Here is a 21,228-nt window from a genome sequence, read left to right as displayed (position 1 = left end):
ACAGTACAATGGAACAGACAAAAGCTGAGTCACCAACTGAGCCTCTCCCATCACAGGCAGAACTCGCATGAAATGATCTCGTGAGACAGGTGAACCCTTCACATGTAAGTTTTCTCTTCCGAAAAATAAAAATAACAAAAATCGATGGATTGTGTTGTGAAAAACAATCAGCAGAGAAAACAAGTAGTAGAGGCTGACCAATTACATTTCAAGTGTCTTTACGTAGGGGCTGAACGTATTAAAGTTGAATGAAACAAAAGGCACTAGAGATAAGAGGGAAATGATTTGCATTTTTTACTATCGATTTCATTGGGCGTATTTACCATGATCGGCGTGATGTGGTTTAAGCACCAGAGGCCAATAAAATAGTTTTATAATGTTCTAGGAATCGTGCCTACTATGCCATCTTCTGGTCAAACAGCTGCCTCAGTAGAACAGTACCAGTATTCATTTTCCTTGGCATCCATACGGTTTATTACTTAAATAATTAACTTGCAATAAAAATCGCCATTTCAGTAAAGAATTTTTCTTAGCAGGACTTAATCACAAGAGAACTGGTAGAACACAGTAAGAATTTGTACAAAATAGATTTAATATAAATATTTTACATCATACTAAATGTACATACCGTTTTTTTTTTTTTTTAATAACAAAGGTTGTTCAGTTGAAGGAAAATCAATAATTTGGATTCTGATAAGACTTCTTATATATTAAAAGAAAAAGGAATTCCCCCATAGTGAAAGTTCAAAATCTCTGTATCACTTTCTTCAACTCCAAACATCCCCTTAATCTCGGCAGGCTGGTTTAAAGGTGAGTGTAGCTGGCGATGATCTGCTCCAGGGCTGTAAAGCTGTCTAGGAAATCCTCTTCTGAGATTCCAAACTGTGTGTACTGGTGAACATATGCCCTACAGCACAAGAACAGACACCTCATTATAACGACTTACTAAAAAGAAATGGGACCAATTCACTCTTCTTGTATTTAAATTTGGAACCAGCAGTATTAAATTAGTTTTTTAAGCTAAATACATCTTTTCTATGAAAATCCTCACCTTGAAGCAAACATGTTCCATGCTTTTCCCACTATACCATCAAGGGGTTTCAGAAGGAACTGACTATTACTGACCAGAGTGGCAGATTTCTCATATCTGTTAAAGGACATGGGTGTTCTCCAAGTGCTGCTGGCGACCCCTGGTGGAAGCCAGGAGGTATACAGCGCAGGATCCATGAAACCACCTAGATCAGAAACACATTTTAATGGGATCAGACAAATCCAGAAAAGAAAAAGGACCGGGTAGGTGACCTTAAAACAGACTTAAAAAACTTAAAATCCAGCTCAGGTTACAAATGAAATATGCGCTGTGATCAATTAGAAAATACATCGCACTTAGCAAGGAATCTTAGTGGGAGAATCGCCTGCCCTCTAAAGAAACCAAATAAAGGGCTTCCTCATAAAACAGAGGTTGCTTTTGTCTGTTTTAGTCACCCCTTACCTGTATCTGCACTCTGCACATCTTTTCCTCTTAAGATTAGCAAGTTGGCTAGAGAGGTGTTGAAACGTCTGTTACGAGTTCCTTTCTCTGCCAGCGGGAGCCCATCTGCTGGGGGTCTTACCTGCCAGTCAACGCCTGGAATAACGGAATGTGACAAGTGAGAATTCAATCACTGGATGTTTTCCCCCCATTAACATGAATCAGCTTCTCTTCTGGCTCACTTCAATCAGATTGATTTTACTAATACATCACTGCCACCTACAGATCTCATATAGTACAGCAACAATAAGCAGAAAATCTGGCCCCATTATTTAACAGCACTGCTGATGAATTCACATGGACAGCATCAACAATCTATTTTCAGGGGTAATCCTGGAATTACCACATTATATATATAGATATAAGTGGTTGATGCTCTAATATAATCCAGGGGTAGCTTTTCCCAGTGGGGTATATAGTAGGTTGATCCATTCAATGTAGTCTCTATTGTCTTTTCCTATGCAATTGTTTGCCTGACCGATCATTATCATGACATTAAAAAAAAAAAAAAAAAAAAAAAAAAAAAAGCATACCTTCTTCCATTTTTGCATTAGCAATCAGCATTTGCCGTAGATGCTTCAAAAGCCCGGGCCAAGTGAAGACGCTGTATGCCAGGGAGGCTTCTGACATCTGGGGAATGTTTCGCAGACCCAGTAATTTATACTCAGGGTGACAAACCATGCTTTTCATCAAATCACCTGTCATTGAGAAACAACAATACAAATCAGTTATTTCATGATTAAAACATATGTTACATTTATATTTAACACTTCTGGATCTGCCGTAAATAGAGATGTATTTAAACACGGGGGCTTGCTTACCCAGGGGGTTTCTGTTATACTCTGATGCTCCCTCTGTATACGCTGGCTGCAGCACGCTGCCAAGCTGATGTGCAATGACTTTGTTGACGTCTTTGAAAGAGATCTGCTTGATATTCATCAGCTGGGCACAGATCTTGTGAACTGTGTCGTTTTCATGAACGAGAATTGCATCGGACGACTGGTACAGATGGGACAGTGTTAGCACCGAGTTGTAATTCTGGACTATTACCTTAAAAAAAAAAAAAAAGATATACTGTATTTAATTAACGTTCAGGTAGATTAAATAAGAATTGTGGAGTACTAATCCTTTCTCCTTTTTTTTTTTTTTTTTTATTATTACCGCAGAATAAAAGCTCCTTCTTACCTCCCCAGTTCCGTAGGGCCAGGTGACCTGATTAAGAATGAATGAGTGTGGATAGGTGCCCCGCAGACACTGGGTAATGTATGTTCCCATGCCAGACCCCGTCCCCCCTGCCATACTCATCATATTGAAGAAGCCGCCCAGACGGTCACATTTCTCCACCTCCCGCCGTATCAGGTCCATGATGTCCTCCTCATGGCGAGGTCCGTGGACACAAAACCTAACGGGAAAAGCAACAGTATTCATGGCATAGATGGAAACCACGGTTTTATTTAACCTGCCCCAGGGACATGGCTAAGTATACATGGCTGTTCGGACTAAGGGGATTGTTACCACTGGTGGAGATGTTGGGAGACTGCTGATCATGTTAACAGGAGACCCCAGTGTCTCGCCTAATAAGACACGATTGCGTGGAGTGCAGGCTTGCAGGTCGCAGCTGGGGGTCCCAAGTGTATACTGTACTTGCCATTTTAATACACTGTTACGCTTCTCAGGCTGGAGTCGATTTTAATTTTTTCTCTGTCTTTTAAAACCCATTACAAAAGGGCAACTTCTGGATCACATTTTATTTATTTATTTATTTTTATTTGGAATCGCCAAATTATTTTTATTTCACTCTGCGGGCCTGCCATGTAACCACCTCGGAGCTGCAGCGTCGGAGAAGCACACAGCTCCGGGTAGCTTACAGGCAGGCCTGCAGGCGCCCGGCCAGTCTACAGGGGTCGCTGGTGCACGGTGTGCCGAGGACACCCTGGCTGACCTAGACCCTCCCCACCAGGGTGGCGCTCTGCCAATTGTGATGTTTGTGTAAATATAAAAGATGGTGACACTAATTCTGCGTTATTTATGGTAATAACACCCCCATGTAACTGTATACAAAACAATGAGCCATAACCTTTAACGGAGTACAGCTCATCTAAGTGTGAGTTTAGAGAGAGAGGAAAACTATTACCCCATTTTTTAATGGGCATCAGTTTGAAGTTAATTTTAGATGCTTAAGGGAATTTCCCTTTTCACCTGACATGCATAAGTGAGTATCCCGAAATCTCACACCCTGTCTGGAAGGGCAGAAGAGAGTGGTATTTATTGATCGCGGCCCATACCCATTTGCCCAGTTGTTTCCAGACCCTTGCTTTTGACAGAAGGATGACTGATCTCCATATTTCCACCTGCCAGATTTTGCAGCTGTCGATATGGCGTGACTGATGACTTTGGGCTCCATGTCTACCAGCACTGCCCGTGCTGACACTGCTGCAAGGAAACAGTTGCGTTAGAAGGAGAAGACACAGGAGATTGTGTCAGCTGGAGTGATGAATGGGGGCAATGTCACCCACAAGTAAAATAAGCTAAATCTATTTTAGGCCTACAGAACATATATCTTGCATTGGAAACACAAGATCCAGCACCCAGTTTCTTTCAACCAATGCTTGGTTAGAAATACTGATAAAGGAAAACGATTATAAAGTCAGGATTCGGTTTTCTATTCAAAATGTTTTCTAGTGTGCTGCTGCTTTACACTAAACAGAATTCCTTCCTTGCAGCAGTAGAAGGTTACACTGGCTAGCCATGTCTGTAATTAAGCAAATCCCTCCAATATGTGCCTCTGCCTTTTGTCTTACTTTGCATTACATATTCTATTATAAAATAGATGTATTGTTATTTTACTATTACTTTACAAATGTTGTACCTCCATTCCTGCCCTCGCTGAAGAATCGCTCCTGGGAACAAACGCTGTATGCCTCATTTTCTGTCTTGGGGCACTGTCCACATGAGCTGTGGGTGTCATTACTGATAACATTAAACAGTTCCTGGCCAATCTGGTTTCCACACTGACCAAGCTGCACTGTAACTATAGACATCCTGGAGCCTGCAAGGGTAAATGGAGTTTCAGTTGTTAAACCTGTCACAATAGCAAGACAATTATAGGCACTGGCCATAACACGTCAGTTACTGGGTTCTCGGGGTCGGTCTGACCAACCTATATACCCGTCGGCACAAACCTGAGCTGGATTGCATTTAGAGCATTTTACATCTGTTGAATCACCATGACACGGGAAATGCTTATGTGCGTATGCATGCGACAATTCAGAATCGATTTTGGTGTAGGAGCGCAGCTGCACGACATAAGGACATTATTAATCATTCTCATGCATGCACGACGCATCGCTTGTTTAATATGCAGGAGTATTGATTAGTATTTAACTCAAACAGTACAATTTGAATGGCCTTGCGCTCAGCGGGAGACAATACATCATAACAGCACATTATACTATGTAACTGTTTGCAGGAAATATAAAATGCGTATTATTAGTGGTACATTTACTTTTACAAGAATGACAGGTTGAAACACATCCTTCTTACAGCTGGTAACAGTTGCGTTTTCTAGTGATTACAAAGGCATTAGTCTTTCCCAAATATATAAACATGAATAAAGAAAGTGCAAAAACACAAACACATCATCACACAGTGTACATACCGCTCAAGTTTCAAACTGTCAACTAGTTATGACAGTTGCCGTGCACCGTACGCTCACTCTTTGCTCTTGCGCTTTCCAGTACTGTAACAATGTTGAGCAATACGCATTCTCTTTGCCAGCACTGAGTAAAGCGAATCTGTTGCTGCCCAAGGTACCGTGGTTACAATGCTGGCAGTACGCATGCTCAAGCACCACTTTGCTTTCAGGAACTGCTTTATATATTTTTTCTCAGCAGAGTTTGTTTGGTTGGGCTTACTGTGCGCATGTCTTGTACGGTAGCCGGTTATGGCGGCGGTGTGCGAGTGTCCATGAGGCCGACAGAAAGACCATTCACACGGACTGAGAAAGCAAAGAAAGACCGAGGCTATGGCTGGAGTGTTTGATATTGATCTGGACCAGCCCGACGACACCGTCTCCGAAGAGGAGATTGAAGAGGGGGTAAGTAGTAGCCCAGGACGGGGCGGGTGGGGTTTTGTTTCTTTAGCAGACTGTGGGTAGATAGAGCGGCCTGTAGCGGAGCGAGGTACTGCAGCAGCTGTGTAGGCCCAGTTGTGTCTCTGTGGTCCCATCCTCATGAAATAATATCTGCAAACGATGGGGTGTTTATGCAATAATGCCGTCGTAGCATTTCGTGTAGTTAAAGCACCGTACAAGACGGACACTATAACCAAACTTGCTGCCCTCGACCAATCACAAGTGGGCTTTTTTTTCTGTCCAAATCGACACCACAGACATCTGTCAGTACGTTGGTTGAGCTTCTGTCTAGGCTTGTACGCGGTACAAATTTAAAGCACACCTACTAACGATGGAAAACGTGCAATTCTATTACTGTGTGTTTTCGCAAACGCGTTTCATTTTAAAGGGATGGTCCACATGATCGCTTTATCACTCCAGATAGCAAGCGGTGCACTGTACAGTTACCAAGGAGCATCAACAAACGCGGGTATTTACAAGAAACACAGCTGCACTTACGAAACAGAAGCTGATTTTCTTGTTGCAGGGACTTTGATAACGGTTGTTAAAATGACACAAAAATAAATGGCAGTTATGTCACATAGTGTCATCTTAAAGAATCATACGAATACAAATAATAAACAATCATTGTAAACATGAGCTTAGGCTCAAACGCAAAAAAACATATATATATATATATATATATATATATATATATATATATATATATATATATATATATATATATATATATAAACATTAATACATAAGTTGTTTGCTTTTTATTTAATTCCGTTTTAAGATATTTCACTTGACACATTAGCCATTTGTTTGTGTATATAGGCACTTAACCAGTTCAGTCTCCGCTTGCTTCTGCGTTCTGAGTTTGTATTTATTTTTTTCAGTTCTCAGAAGCTACCCAAGGTCAGTAATTCACTGATTGGCTTCATAGCCCACCAGGAAGCATGTTGCTCAGTTGTGGGTACTTTATAGTGTAAACCAGGAAAGAAAATAATTGTTTAAAATTGAAGAGCAAAGTAAAATCGGATGATTAATGGTTAGTGGGTGGGGCGGAAGGAAGTAAATATTTGGTAACCTTGAGATTTTTAAATGCAGCAGTTTACATGGCTGAGGCTTTCAGCTCTGTGCAGCAAAGTGTGCCTTTAACCAACAGGGAGGCACTTGCAGTGTGGGCTGACACATCTGGTGCTTGTTTTAAAAAAAAAAAAAAAAAAAAAAACATGCAAATAAATATTGATCACAAAGCCACCTTAGTCTGGGACTATACTAAAATGTAAATAAAGGCAAACATAAGCACGCTGAAAGAATAATTAAGGGTTTTTTGATTGCTTTGCCTTCATCAAGAAGTAGCTGAGAACAAATAACAGAAGTGTTATTGCATTGCATGCTTCATTAACTGTGTTTAAGAATGAGGGGATGCTGACTTTGAATTATCCTTCGTTTTAAGCAACGTAATGTGTTATTGTTTATAAAAGATCCCTTAGTGATCAGTTTGTTAAATCCACCAGCTTGACGTCAGCAGCTACATTTACATGTTAAACTGGGTGTGAATTGTTAGGTCCTAGGCATGTCAAACTGGCCTTCAGTTGAAATAAAGTTTTTTGTGAAATTCTTAATCTGGAAGAAGTCATCTGCAGTTCCTGGAATTTTCAGCAAGGTTCAAAATATATATTTCTTTTTTTAAATAATGTGTGTTCAATCTGTTATTATAGAAGTGCATTTTAAGAGAGAAAATAAACTGATATTGACCTGTTTTCTATATCTGCTTCTCTTCAGGCTAATTTCAGTGAATACATGGACCATGGAACTAGCTATGAATTGTAAGTTTTTTTTTTTTTTTTTTTTTTATTTTAAACAGTCTAATATAATAATGTCTATATGCTGTGTGCTGGACAGGGCTGAAAAGTGGCAAGATTTCATTATACAGTGAAATAAAATTAGCACTGGTGCTGTCAAAACAGTTTGAAGCTGTTTCACATTCTGTCTGTTTTAATCCTAAATTAAACCTGTAAAAAGCAAAGTAAAATAGACTATTTTGTTTTTCAGTGATATGGAGAACTGTGAGAAGTTTGAAATCTCTGAGGACATTGTCAACAAAGGAACCGAGAAAATCCGACCGGAGTGTTTTGAGTTACTGCGTGTGTTAGGAAAAGGTGGCTATGGAAAGGTAAGGGAACAGTTGGGAACAGCAGGAGGCTGTAAAGTGATTCATTACTATACTCTGCTGTGACCATAAGCATGTACTTCCTTGCATGCAAAATGGCATATACAAAAAGTGTGTGTATATATAAAGAAGATTTGTACAAATAAATAAATATGCATTGAAAATAAAAACAATAATTTGATTGTTTCTCACCAGGTTTTCCAAGTAAGGAAAGTGACGGGGGCCACCTCTGGAAAGATATTCGCCATGAAGGTTCTCAAGAAGGTGACACTGATTAAGCAGGCTGTACCATTACAACATCGTTTTAAAATAACTACTGACTTTCCCTGATATCGCCTATTGCACTGTCTTTATAGTATTCTTTGGGCTGTAAAAGCCATTTAGCTTTAAGTGACCTGGTAAATATTTGTTTTAAGAGCATTTCACAGTATGCAATTGATGCATAGGTCTACGTTTGGCTTTTAGCAGGCACAATTAAATATATAGATCGTGACACTTAGTAATTCTGTTTGTTTGATGCAAATTAAGAAATGTTAATTTCATACCTTCTAGTTACTTTGGAGATTGAACGTCAGGATATAAATAGATATTATTTACACTAACGTTGCACAGGTTCTGAAGGACTTTATTATTATGATGTTTTTAAATGGTAACTCGCATGGGTGTTGTATCCAACAGGCAATGATTGTCCGCAATGCCAAGGACACGGCGCACACTAAAGCAGAGAGGAACATCCTGGAGGAAGTGAAGCACCCCTTTATTGTAGATCTAATTTATGCTTTTCAGACTGGGGGCAAACTTTACCTCATCCTGGAATATCTAAGTGGTCAGTGAAATTATGAAGAAATTGAGTGAAAAAAAATAATAATAGTAGGTTTGGCATGTTGGAGCTTTAAGTAGAATTTGTGTGTGTTTTTTTTTTTTTGTGCGTGTTTTTTAGTTCTGTTTTGTGATTTTTTTAGTTCTGTTTTGGATGCACCACATGTATAGTAGATGTCCTCCCAATCCCCCCCCCCCCCTTACACAATCATTTTAAATATTAGGCCTAAAATGTTGATCCATTCTTTATAGGTGGAGAACTGTTTATGCAGCTGGAGAGAGAAGGAATCTTCATGGAAGACACAGCCTGGTAAATTTACATATATATGTGCAAGACCCCCTGCTGCTTCATGCAGTAGCAGAAGTCGTGTGTTTAGTTTGAAGTGCTGATAAGGTGGTTTCAAGGAGGAAGGGTCTTGCTCTACCTATAGCAAGATGAAAAGTCAAGCATGTCTGTGAAAATAAGAGAGAAACAATGGAAGAATGTAGTGAGCAACCACATACAATGATTAATCCCAGTGTGTATCCACAAGAAAGGCATTCTTTTGTTTAAAGGGGGCTCTTTCATTTTTCTTACAGCTTTTATTTAGCAGAAATTTCTATGGCTCTGGGCCATCTGCATCAGAAAGGGATCATCTACCGGGACTTAAAACCAGAAAACATTATGCTTAATAACCAAGGTAATGGCATGAATAAATCGCAGGTCAGCGAGAAAAATCCTTTGTTTTTAAACCTTGAAGTCTACCATCATAATTCATTTTAAACATTTTAATATGCTGATCTCAATAGAATCATTTTAAAGGCATTACAGGTTGTTATATGTGTGTGTGTGTGTGTTTTATGTGTTTTAGGTCATGTAAAATTGACAGATTTTGGGCTCTGTAAGGAATCTATACACGATGGAACAGTGACCCACACTTTCTGTGGTACAATAGAGTACATGTAAGTAAAGCTTTAAAGCAATACAAAAATATTTCATTTTATCAGTTTTTTTTATATGTACAGTTTCTAAACATATGAGTAATTTAAAGGTTGGCAATATAACCCTGAAGGTACTTGGTTATGTCTTTTAATGAGGACATTGTGTAAAAATACATCATGGTGAAGTTCCTGCCATTTGGCCCATCTAAGCTCCTCCAGATCCCAGTAGTTGATTGATCTTGGTTTCTTTCAGTGCAGTACTCTAATATTACTGTGTTTTGAATGGATGGTTAAAGACAAGGCTTTAGAATGTAAACCGCACTAAACTGCGTCTGTTGGTTTCTTTTGCTGCATGTGTAGAGCGGAACATTAAAACACAGTTCACACTTAACCTTCTTTCTTATTTCGTCCCAATTCCAGGGCCCCTGAAATATTAATGAGGAGTGGGCACAACCGGGCTGTCGACTGGTGGAGTTTAGGGGCCTTGATGTATGACATGCTGACAGGAGCAGTAGGTGCAACTTTTTCATATCGGCTCTAGCATAGATATTTCTTTGTTCATACTCTGCGTTGTGTCTGGATGGAGGGAATGTTTTTTGCTTTCTACTCTGTTACAGGTGTTTGCTAACACAAGGAAGGGATTTTATTTTTACCCTGTAATACAAAAACTTTCCATATACTTCATTTTAAGGTAGCAGCCTATAATTGTGATAACCCACTAAAATGTGGGAAGCTTTTTCAGGGTGCTTTAGGACCACATGATCCGATGAAACCTGTTTTTCATAACGGCTAGCGGTGTGTAAAAACCACAAACAGCCTTTACTTTTATGTTGAAATACATCATGGATTTAAAAGCCGCATTCTCCTGGTCCAGAGGATCCCCATTATAGGTAGGTTTGTCCATCTGCTTAATTGTGTACTTGCAGCAAAAATCAGAACCAAATACCGTCAAGGCAAAACCTTGATCTTTTAGTTGATCAATAATATTTGATAGCTGTGAAATGTTCACATTGAAGAGGATGTTGTTTTGCCAGTAGAACATTCCCAAGTTCAATAACATTTGTTTGTAATTGAACTGCACAGCCCGCTGAAGATGATCTACCAGCAATTCAGTATTTGAGTTGTTATGCTACCACGATAGTCTCCAGGGTCCTTGTCTGATGTTCAGAGAGGTTTTACAAATAAATCTAAAACCATTTAGTGCTAGTGTTGTGTTTTTTCTCAAGAGATGTGAAGTGCACTTCTACACGATATCGGAGACGGATACTTGCCAAAGTCTAATGGCTTATTAATTAAGGGTCTCGGACAGTGAAGTATTCTTTAGATCTCCCTGTGTTAAACTATACCTGCTGTATTGTGACCCCGATTGTTTGGTTAAGCATGCTTTTAGCATATTAGAAAATACATTCTTTTACCACTGTGAGATTCCACTGTACCTCTTTTTAATGCTAATTCACAATGTGGATGGTAACTATTTATTTTTTCATTTCATACTTTTTTTTGCCATAGGAGTAAAGTAATTGGGGAAAGACAAACAACAGTGGCACATTCACAAAAAAACGTTTTTGGTTTATGGACAGAACACCAGAGTTTTTTAACATTTCGTCTCGAGTCAAAGGCTTTTTCTGTTTTTGCCTTTTTCAGCCGCCTTTCACTGGTGAAAACCGGAAGAAAACTATTGACAAGATCTTAAAGTGTAAACTAAATCTCCCACCCTACCTCACACAAGAAGCCAGGGATCTACTCAAAAAGGTAGGCAGTCCAGAGTATTTGAGTTTTCACACATTGGCTGGTAGATGTTTGGGTTCTTGACTAGCACGGTTAAACATGCTTTATTTTGCAGCTGCTAAAAAGAAATGCTTCATCTCGCCTTGGAGCTGGACCAGGAGATGCCACAGAAATTCAGGTAAGATTGACTTTTTTTTTAATTTCCTTTTGTAAGTATGAAGCATGTTACTTTTCATAAATGTATTTAAACATCTGAGTTGTTATCCTTTATTTCCAGACTCATCCGTTCTTCAGACATATTAACTGGGAAGATTTGCTTGCTCGGAAAGTGGAGCCTCCTTTCAAACCCTTTTTGGTAGGTAAAACAAAATGTCTGACGCTTTAGAAACATACTTGATATACTAAAACTAATTCCAGATGAGCGTTTCGACCAAAAGTCTTGTTCTTGTCTGTCTTTTTTGTTTATAAATTAATCACTATTGATCAATAGCTATGGATTCAGAAGCATACTTGCATTAACCTCTGATTTATTCACAGTGGGAGAGTAACACACATTAGTTAAAACAATAAAATCACTTTGCTCTCATTTCCAACAGCAATCTGCCGATGACGTGAGCCAGTTTGATTCAAAGTTTACAAGCCAGACTCCTGTAGACAGTCCGGATGATTCAACACTCTCTGAAAGTGCCAACCAAGTCTTCCTCGTAAGTTAGAACGAGAGCAATGCTTGTCATTGCAACGTTTTGCATGGCCGTTTAGTGTTCTTAATTCTTCATGCTATTGCTGTAGACCATGGTTATTTTCCAGTGGTACTGACACATTCTCAGATAAACTATTGAAGACTAAATTCTAGGATGGATAATTTTGCTCAGACTATGGATTTTTTGATGGTCGGATCCTCCAATTGCTGTGGGTAATGGTGGTCTTTTTCTTTATACTCATACCAGTGAAATTTTAAATCTCTGGGCTCTGTGAATCTGCCGATGACGGATTTGCTTAAGTTGTTGTGGTTTTAAAGTGCAGGAGGAAAAATATTTGTGTTTATACCCTCCTACTTTCTCCTCTCTTTTTAAGGGGTTTACATATGTAGCGCCATCTGTGCTGGAAAATATAAAGGAAAAGTTTTCATTTGAGCCGAAAATCCGATCACCAAGAAGATTTATAGGAAGCCCAAGAACACCAGTCAGGTATTGACAGTTGTGTGTTTTTTGTGTTTGAACTAAGATGAGGTGGTTGTTATTTAATTAAGGCGTCTTGCAGAGACTATGCAGTTTTAAATGTTATGGTAATTTTACAGATTTAGTAAGTTCGACTTTTCAAAGATTTCTTTAGACATACTATTTAGTAATATTTCAATGAAAATGTGATGTCTTTTTAAAGCTGTTTCCCCTAGCCTGCAGTTCATTTTATAGTATATCTTTGCATACAATGTTTTATGCAGTTAATTGACAAAAACACTTATTGAAGGTGAACAGTAATTTGACTACACTGTGTAAATTCTATTCCAGTCCAGTGAAGTTTGCCCCCGGGGGTTGCTGGGCAAAGGGTCCTGCAGCAGGAGGATGTCAAACCGTACAGTCCCCCACAGAATACCCCATGGAGGTGGCTGGGCTGGAACAAATGGATGTGACCTCGGGCGGCGAAGCCTCTGCCCCCCTGCCTATCAGGCAGCCTGCAGGACCGAACCCTTTGCCTTTCAAAACGCAGGCCTATCCCATGATGTCCAAGCGACCAGAACATCTACGCATGAATCTATGACATTCAGGAGACCCGAGAGAGAAGGACAATGAAAATAAAACGGCAAATCCTCAAAATGGCATGTGAACTCAAGATGAGCCTGAATGTCCGCTTTATTCTCTGTTTCTCTCTGAGAACCCAGATAAGTGGGGATTTCAGTCCTCGGCAGATCCCCAGAGACGTTTGTGTTTCACCTAGACAGGTTGACTGAGGCACAGACTGGGCTAGGGTTTGGAATCTTTCTCATCATCAGTGTAGCACAGACTGGAAACAAATCTCTTGAACTGAATTCACTTCACATCTGCAGACTTCCTCCCGATGACCTGCTGTCCATATCTGCAGATTGTTCTAATTATATTGCTGTCAAGAAATTGCTTTCACTAAATGCTTGAAATTTTACAGTATTACTTGGAGGAACAGCATTGGAGTTCAAAAATGATTCATTAATGAAATCTATATTATAGTCACAATAAATAAGAAAAAAAAAAAAAAAAAAAACTTTTTTTTTTTTTTTTTTAAATCTTTTAATACCTGATTTGAATTGAATCTTTTTTTTTTTCCTTTTGTTTTTTTATAAGCTGGGTGGAACTGAAAGCCCGGATAGTATTCTGGATAAAGCAAGTTGTGTACACAGAAACCTGTTTAGACAAATCAAACATTGCCTCCACAAGGTAGCCTATTACATTGTTGGTTGTTACCTGAACAGCAGGGATAGGTAAGCAGTGCACAGATACTGTTTCCATGGATATTGGTAAAATTGTAGTTTTTTGTGGTTTTTTTTTTTACCCCCCAGAATATGACATTTATTTTCAAAACCTAACCCGTTTCCAAAATGATTTAGCATTCACAATTGTTATCTGAAGTTGAAGTTGTCCCCTCCTTTTCAATTTGTATTTCAGCAACCTGGAATAAGTTTTTTTTTCCATTTCAGGAAAACACTGGCCCAACAATGGAGAATGTGCTTGTGGTAGAGGGGTAGTCCAGCAGTTTAGAGAACCCTGCTAAAGCATCAGTGTACACCACTGAATGTATTACTATTTGAAATGCCTTTAGAGTAAAACAAAACAGAACCATGCATGCATTCCAATCACTGATGTTGATTACCTGCCTTAAGTCAACTCTTCCATGCTGTTATGGGCAGCAAATAGGTGTACGTCTGATTCCCTGTAAAGGTAAGCTGGTGATTTCACTGATCAGTTCTCCGGTCTGGTAATATAGTCTGCTAAATCGTACTAAACAGTAAAAGACATTGAAACGATTGGTGTCGCAGTTTTTCCATATTTATGGTCCCATTTGGCATACATATTAAAACACGATTACAAGAACGTAAAGCTGCAACCAAAACCTTTTTACTGCCTTAGAGGATTTTCATGAGCATGAGCCAGTGAGAGGTTTTTATTTGTGTTTTTTTTTTTTAAACAGTTGCAAATTATTAGTTCTTTTCTAATTTGTAGGTGTGTGTGTGACCGACTGCTACCAATCTTTGCTTGCATGGGTTTCATCTGTAGCGATTGGGGCTGCTGCATTTGTGTTCTAGTTTTTGAGCCATAGGAGTAAAGCCATACACTCGTTATGCACACAGAGAACAGAAGAACAGATCTGTGTCCATGTTTCTGCAGTGGATTTAAATGGATTCAAATTGGCTACACACATTTCATATATATATATATATATATATATATATATATATATATATATATATATATATATATATATATATATATATATATATATGTGTGTGTGTTTTAATTGCGCAATACTTGTGAAAAGTCTTTACAGTTTGATTTAAGAGATTCTAAGATGCAAGATGCTTGGACAAGCACTCTTGGGATATAGTAAAGAGACACTGGGCTCGGAGTGTTCAATCAGCCTATTGCTTTGGGTATTGTTGCAAATATTCTCCCAGGGTTTTAAGTCACTGATACTTTAGCCCACAGGTTGAGAGTACTAACTGACAAATACGATTGCATGTTTTCAGTAACCTTCACAAGCCAACACTTCTGTATAATTGTTTTGTTATTTGCTGTGTATATAAAAGTTGCTCCTTTAGGTAAGTCTTGTAAATTTCATTTAAATAAGAGACTCCTGCTGCTTTAAAAAATAAATAAATAAATATTTGGATAAGGATACCTTATAAAAGTGACTTTCTCTCAAGACTAGGTGTAGCGGAAATGTGAATAATAGCTTGGCACTTGTTTCTATTTGTTTATTTTCTCCATACTATTTTACTGCATTAATTTAATTAATGTTGGAAAAAGATTAAGCTAAAAACTCAACCATCTACTTGATACATTTCTGTCTCAGTTTTTGATTATGTTTACATGACGGCCAGCAGGGAAATTGGGTTCATTAAACTTAAATCCCTTTTGTCAGAAAAAAGATTGTGTGCAGTGTGTGTTAGGATTGTTCTACTGCCAGAGGCAGTTAAATTTCATTATTATTGATGTCTAATGACATTTTTGTGTAACAATTTTTAAACACATCATTCAATTTCATGTTTAGTGGTATTTTCCAAATTGTATGTCCTATACATGCATTTAATTTGTTGCCTGTACATTTTTTTTTTTCTTTTTTAATTGTAATTGTGTTACTATTAGACTACACCCTCTGGTCATTGGACAGTATGATTGAAAATTTGTGTTGGAATAGAGTAGGAGATAGTGAGTTACTGGTATCCAAAACATGCAGATGTCTGCAATCTAGCTTCTAATGGTTATAAAAGCAATAGATGAAAGTTTTTCTTAAGTTCCTAAATCTCCCTTTGGTTTGTTTGAATTACTTTTGGCTTAAAATCTGGAAATAATGGGCTTAGCTTTCTTTGCACTCGTGCAAACAATACCATGTCATTACTGTGAATTTTGTATTATTATTTTACTTAAGTGCCATTTATTTTCAATCAAGCACACTATGCAAATTAACTATTTATTTGTAAAAAGACTGAAATGTAGGCCTGTTGTACTCTTAATGCTTATGGAAGTAAATTTAAAACTTAAGAGCATCAGTCTTAAAATTGTAATTCTTTTTTTAAATAATGCTACATTTAGAGATTAGGTTGGAGCCTATTGGACAATTTCTCTTCCTGTTTTTTTTTTTTTAATTATTTTTTATTTAACGTATTACAGTACTTTAAGTACAGTAGTAGCTATTGTATTTAACATGTACACTCTGTATACAATATTCAAGCTAAAATGAACTCTTCAATTTGTTTTAATCCTTATTTCACACTTGGGTATGTAGTGAAAACAGGGGTGTAATGCTGGGGAATAAACTGTAACCTGCTGTGCAAAGTGTTAACTTGAATAATGAAACTTGGATTCCTAAAGTTTTTAATCGAGTATCAATACACAACTACTGGAAACATGAACTGTAGTTTAAGTTAAAAGCTGATTCAGATTACCATTTCACCATGTGCTTTTAACATCTTGTCTGTAATTGCATTATAATCTGTAAATGGGGAGGTAAGATACTACAAATTCAAAAAAAGATGAATTTGGCTTGTGCCTTTTTAATTTTTTGTCTTACACAAATTGCAACTATTTCTCTGCGAAGTACAAGTAGATGCTGAAAATAAATCTGATCCTCAGCCGTCTTTGTTTTATAATTAAATAAATTGTTCAAATGTATAACTTTTCGTTGAAATTCTTGGGCATAGAATAAGAATTCTAGGATTTGATTTATTCTATGTGAAACTTTTATTGTGTTGGGCTTTGCATCTTTTAAAGAAATTCCTAAGCACATAGAGTAAATCTGAATCTTCTTCACAAATGGGTGTTAGTTGTTATGGCTTGCTTGAACAAAAAGTGATTGTGAGAAATGGAGAGCTTTCCTATCTACCTGCAACTGCTACACATACATCAAGACAATAAATCACTTTAGAATCAGCCACTAGTTAGTTATACGTGACATTTTAATATAGTTTTCATGTTTGTTGCACGTATCTTGTCTGGGCAGAATCATTTAATAATATATATTTTTATATAGTGCCTTTCACAGCGAACCACCATCACAAAGCGTTTTACACAGGTAGGCTGTGATTTGCTGTAAATTGTTAACCGTCTTGTACTTCTGTATATCAACTGCAAGAAGTTACACTTGTGTTTGTTTAAAAAGTAACGCTTCAGTAATTAACCCTTAGTGAATGTAGTTTTTTGAGTTTGGGCCCCTTGTGTTTTGCCATTGTATCTCCCATCAAGAATGATAGTAATACATGAGAAAGCACCAAGCTGATGGTCTGGATCCCAAGATCTGTTCTATTCAAGACAGAAAAATAAACAAAATGCACAAATAAGCAAAAACAAATGGAGAGTTTTATTTGATAAATGTTGAACGCAAGATCATAAGGTTTGAAGAAAAACAAATTCAAAACGCAACATATTATAATAATGTGCAATATGTACAAAGTCTTAAACAAAAAGTTGGGAATATTATAATTTGGCTTAAATTGTGTAGCACTGCACCAATCAGTAAACTGACCACCAAAACACTTAAATGTGGTATTCCTAAATAATACTTTATAAACAGAATTACTTATTTAAAAAGGAGTGTGGTTAGAGTAACTATGTTATAGCTGGTTTTAAAACAAAAGTAATTATGCGAGTGCTTCCTTGCAAAATACAGACAAATCAAACTGTGTGTAGAGATAACAGAAAAGAACATGCTTTAAAAATCACCCTAACTAAGCAACACACTTTAAAATGTAAAAACAAAAAACACCCCAAGCTGCTGTTCGGCATTTAAAAAACTCTGTTTTATTGTCAGAGTATGATAAATAGGACCCAATTCCCTGTGTATATAAAGCCTGATTCAGCCTGAATGCAGTGAAAAACAGAACTTGATACTCTTTGAAAAAACCATTATGGACCCATTTTTGCCCACCATAGAGCTGGATTACCTGTCAAGAACCGGCACTGAAAGACATTGTGAAATCTACTAAGAAAAAAAGATAAATGAAGACCTAGGATCATCACTCGCTAGTAAAGAAATGCATCAAACAAAAACAAAATCAATTTGTGCTAACAGTGTATAAAAGCCACAGAACTATTATAACACGTACTGTGAAATGGAATAACGGAAATCTGTTTCCACTATCAAAGCTGTATTTAAATTTATTTTTTTTAAATTACAAATATTTACATTCAGGAGCAATTGTTATAATAAAAATACATAATTTCTGTATTGCTTATAAGTACTAGCCCAATACTAATTGTACATGTTCAGATACTAAACCTGCATTTATATCAGCCTCTTAAACACATACAGTACAGTTCTTTAGTAGATTTGTAGATGCATAGAAGTAGCACCGTCCTTCCATTTGTGAATACTGTCTGCAATCACAGTTCTACAGAGCGGACACGTCTTCTCCTGATTTAACCACAACGAGATGCACTCGTCACAGAACATGTGCTGTGGAGAAGGAGGGGCACAAAAGACTTGTTTGGGTTTCAGATAAAACAGTTCAGAGATATGGATCTGTAGCCAAATTAATGGGCTTCAGTATGTATGTGAAAACACAGAACAAAGCATCAATAAAGCATAGGCTATTTGATCTGACACATAATTCCATCATTTGAAAAGGTTTGAACTTACCTGGCATGGAAGGAGACAGGGTTCTCTGAATTCAGCTTGGCAGATTGGACAATCGTCTCCGGCTTCAGCACACTGGTTCTTAGTGGCCATCACCCCATTATGCTAAAACACAAGCAAAAGATTTTAGTCTCCAAAACGCCAAAATTAGCAAATGACTTAGTAAAGCTGATGAAATGTTTAACCTCTTTGTTGCAAAATATCCTCATCGTTTTCTGAAAAGGACCCCACTGTCCATACAGTCCCAGAAGCTGTGGGAAGATTGGCTGGATTACCAAGTGCAAGGTTCAGCAAGATCCCGCAATTTTCACTTACTTTTACTACTGTTGTTAGGAAAAGAAGTGTTTTTGTGCAACATTTTAGGGCTCTATGCAATGGATCTAAATGGCAACGATTTCTACTTTATTAAAGTAGCCCCTTTGCATATTTAAAATGACATCTCCACTCGTCCAATACATGCTTGAACCAAGTTACCTTAAGTATGAGGTAGACCAAAGCCAGAAGTATTCCCAGCGTCAATCCAGTGTAGCTGTCCAGCTCTTGATAGGTAATCAGGTAGCGAAACCACACAGGGAAAGGGGCCACTGACTGGTAAAGCTGATTGATCTCCTCAGTTAGCATATACCACCGCCCCTAACAGACACAGAAACAAGCCATCCACATTAGTAACAGTGGAACCACACATGTCTGCATTTATATAGAACTCAAGCAAAAAATCTTATTTTTCAGTTACCCCTGGGCCAAAATAAATGAAAGCAAACTGCGATTATGAAAGTGGTCTTACCCTTGATCTATAAGACATGATGTCGGAAGGCATTACTAAGATAAGGCACTTCACTCCCATGAAGAGAAACTTCAATATGAAGTTTGTGATTCCAACAATCCATAGGACATCCCACAGTCCCAAAGATTCAATGCTGGGGTTCACGAAGATTAAGCTAGGAAATGAAGAGAAAAATCACAAGACTCACAATGGTAACACAATGATCAAAAATGCCACTAATAACTGAGAAATATCACTGCATACCAGCAATACAGTGACTCGGCCTGGAAAGTGTAATACAGCCAAAGTGAGGATGATGTCAGGAACAGCACAAGCCAAGCACACTGTATGACTGAACGTCGCTCCTGTTAAACACAGGAGAAAATGTGTCATTAATATTATTAAAAGAAACCATCACATATTTTGTATGCTCTAAAAACAACCTGATAATGCTCAAATATTGACATCCTTCAGGCTCTAATGATGGTGTAATGCTGTGCACTTACCCGCAGGAAAACTTGGTTTTGAATCGTTTTATTTGCATAAAGAAAAGTTGTAAGTAGCCCGACACCAATAGCAATACCTGGAAGAAAAACACAAGCAACAATCATACAGTTGTGATGCCAATAAACATTACAACAACCTTGCACCCAGCGATTCTTCAGCATTATTGTTACCAATAGTATTACTCTCAAAAACTGAAAATATCAATATATAGGGGTTCACTTTTATAAAGATAATGACACCTCTGTCATAATCTACCTTCCAAACTCCTCCTGTGTTTCTTCTTGTTGAACTGAAACACAGCCAGTGGCATTATCACATACTACCGTAATTGCACTTTTTGATGGCTGTATAACACAGTGCCCTTACCTTCTGGCATGTTTCTAATCACTGTGGGTGCTGTTTACTCAGTTTCCCGTTTTTCACGTTTGCTTGCCAGATAAGAGGTATGACCTCATTCTCTTAAACACACAACCCCTCCCTCCCGCTACACTAAATTCAGTTCCATTGCACCTGGGCGCATAATGTCTGCGACACTACTTTCCTGTTAGGAAAGCATATACCTGGAAAATGTAAGAACCGGGGAAAAAGAAGATCCCCACAATAGGAATATAGTCTCCTAACAAATACATGGATAACAAATATAAAACTCCCATAACAATCTGTATTGTGTGAAATGCAGATCTAAGGCATAGCAAACAGACAATTCTACAATTATACAGAATAACTGCACAATTACACAATATATGGTATTTTGGACAACTATGCCCAGAATACTGCAGTATATACTGCATTCAAAAAGCCAGGTTACATCATAATCTAAACACTGCACACTAGTACATTAGTGACACTGTGGTGATATGTTTCTATTGAGTAGGTATTTCCTAAAGTCCAGGGCTTGTAAACAGAAGGTCACTGGGTCAAATCCCACCTCTTCCACTGACTGACTCGCTGTGTGACCCTGAGCAAGTCACTTAACCTCCTTGTGCTCCATCCTGCGGATGAGATGTTAAATCAATGTCTTATTGCAAGTGACTCTGCACAGTTCTCAGCTTACCTCAGTAAAGCGCTTTGTGATGGTGGTAACAATGAAAGGCGCCACATAAAAAATATTATTATTAAAACATACCTAATGCATGCTGCGTAACAAGTTTAGCACAAAGAATCACAACAAATGGAAGACTTTTCTGAAGCCATCTTAAAAGGTAGCGCAGCTCGGAAATGGAACTGCTGGGCTCTCCTGAATCCAAGTCCCCAGCTTCTCTGCTGTCAGGCTCGCGGTGGGAGTGCGGGCGAGCGTGGCTGTGTGCGTGGGAGCGTGGTCTTCTGGATGCGGGTCTTCCACC

At 38.1% G+C, this 21,228-nt stretch overlaps 3 protein-coding genes across 4 annotated transcripts; 1 reads left to right on the top strand and 2 right to left on the bottom strand.

Moving 5' to 3' along the window:
* Window positions 1–603: 603 nt before the first annotated feature.
* Window positions 604–5,320, bottom strand: tubd1 (tubulin, delta 1). 2 transcript variants are annotated; one of them, XM_041240797.1, is made up of 9 exons: window positions 5,190–5,320; window positions 4,401–4,580; window positions 3,817–3,961; window positions 2,717–2,933; window positions 2,353–2,581; window positions 2,065–2,229; window positions 1,493–1,627; window positions 1,052–1,235; window positions 604–907 (listed from the first exon to the last, which is right to left on the bottom strand). In XM_041240797.1, exons 2-9 carry the CDS (start codon window positions 4,570–4,572, stop codon window positions 805–807), a joined length of 1,350 nt encoding a protein of 449 aa, XP_041096731.1. In that variant the 5' UTR covers window positions 4,573–4,580; window positions 5,190–5,320; the 3' UTR covers window positions 604–804. The 2 variants fall into 2 exon arrangements, with proteins under 2 accessions (XP_041096731.1, XP_041096730.1); XM_041240796.1 differs by having other exon boundaries at window positions 605–907; window positions 3,817–3,964.
* Window positions 5,321–5,448: 128 nt separating this feature from the next.
* rps6kb1a (ribosomal protein S6 kinase b, polypeptide 1a) lies at window positions 5,449–13,941 on the top strand. Its single transcript, XM_041240795.1, has 15 exons — window positions 5,449–5,627; window positions 7,440–7,483; window positions 7,710–7,830; window positions 8,023–8,091; window positions 8,506–8,653; window positions 8,899–8,956; window positions 9,226–9,326; window positions 9,498–9,588; window positions 9,988–10,078; window positions 11,212–11,319; window positions 11,411–11,473; window positions 11,573–11,650; window positions 11,892–11,999; window positions 12,370–12,482; window positions 12,804–13,941. Exons 1-15 carry the CDS (start codon window positions 5,556–5,558, stop codon window positions 13,051–13,053), a joined length of 1,515 nt encoding a protein of 504 aa, XP_041096729.1. The 5' UTR covers window positions 5,449–5,555; the 3' UTR covers window positions 13,054–13,941.
* A 1,918-nt stretch (window positions 13,942–15,859) lies between these two features.
* rnft1 (ring finger protein, transmembrane 1) lies at window positions 15,860–21,222 on the bottom strand (the record flags this gene model as incomplete). The annotated part of the gene is made up of 8 exons (XM_041240798.1): window positions 15,860–18,435; window positions 18,619–18,720; window positions 18,801–18,866; window positions 19,090–19,248; window positions 19,400–19,553; window positions 19,643–19,743; window positions 19,885–19,961; window positions 21,012–21,222. Coding segments are annotated over 8 exons (1,005 nt in total), but the record flags the coding sequence as incomplete, so codon positions are not given.
* Between the last annotated feature and the right edge of the window lie 6 nt (window positions 21,223–21,228).

This window comes from Polyodon spathula, unplaced genomic scaffold, assembly GCF_017654505.1.
Source record: "Polyodon spathula isolate WHYD16114869_AA unplaced genomic scaffold, ASM1765450v1 scaffolds_690, whole genome shotgun sequence".
Classification (NCBI taxonomy): Eukaryota; Metazoa; Chordata; class Actinopteri; order Acipenseriformes; family Polyodontidae; genus Polyodon; species Polyodon spathula.
The sequence above is the reverse complement of the archived record's forward strand: the minus strand, read 5'-3'. Positions and strand labels throughout refer to the sequence as shown.

Bases quoted from the DNA above. Each gene is read 5' to 3' on its own strand.
- tubd1 (XM_041240796.1), bottom strand. From the start codon at position 4,572: ATGTCTATAGTTACAGTGCAGCTTGGTCAGTGTGGAAACCAGATTGGC. The intron at 3,965-4,400 runs GTACAACATTTG...GTTTCCTTGCAG, and splicing joins CAGCGAGGGCAGGAATGGAG to CAGTGTCAGCACGGGCAGTG. The intron at 1,236-1,492 runs GTAAGGGGTGAC...TTTCTGATCTAG, and splicing joins TGTGCAGAGTGCAGATACAG to GTGGTTTCATGGATCCTGCG.
- rps6kb1a (XM_041240795.1), top strand. From the start codon at position 5,556: ATGGCTGGAGTGTTTGATATTGATCTGGACCAGCCCGACGACACCGTC. The intron at 5,628-7,439 runs GTAAGTAGTAGC...GCTTCTCTTCAG, and splicing joins AAGAGGAGATTGAAGAGGGG to GCTAATTTCAGTGAATACAT. The intron at 11,474-11,572 runs GTAAGATTGACT...CTTTATTTCCAG, and splicing joins GAGATGCCACAGAAATTCAG to ACTCATCCGTTCTTCAGACA.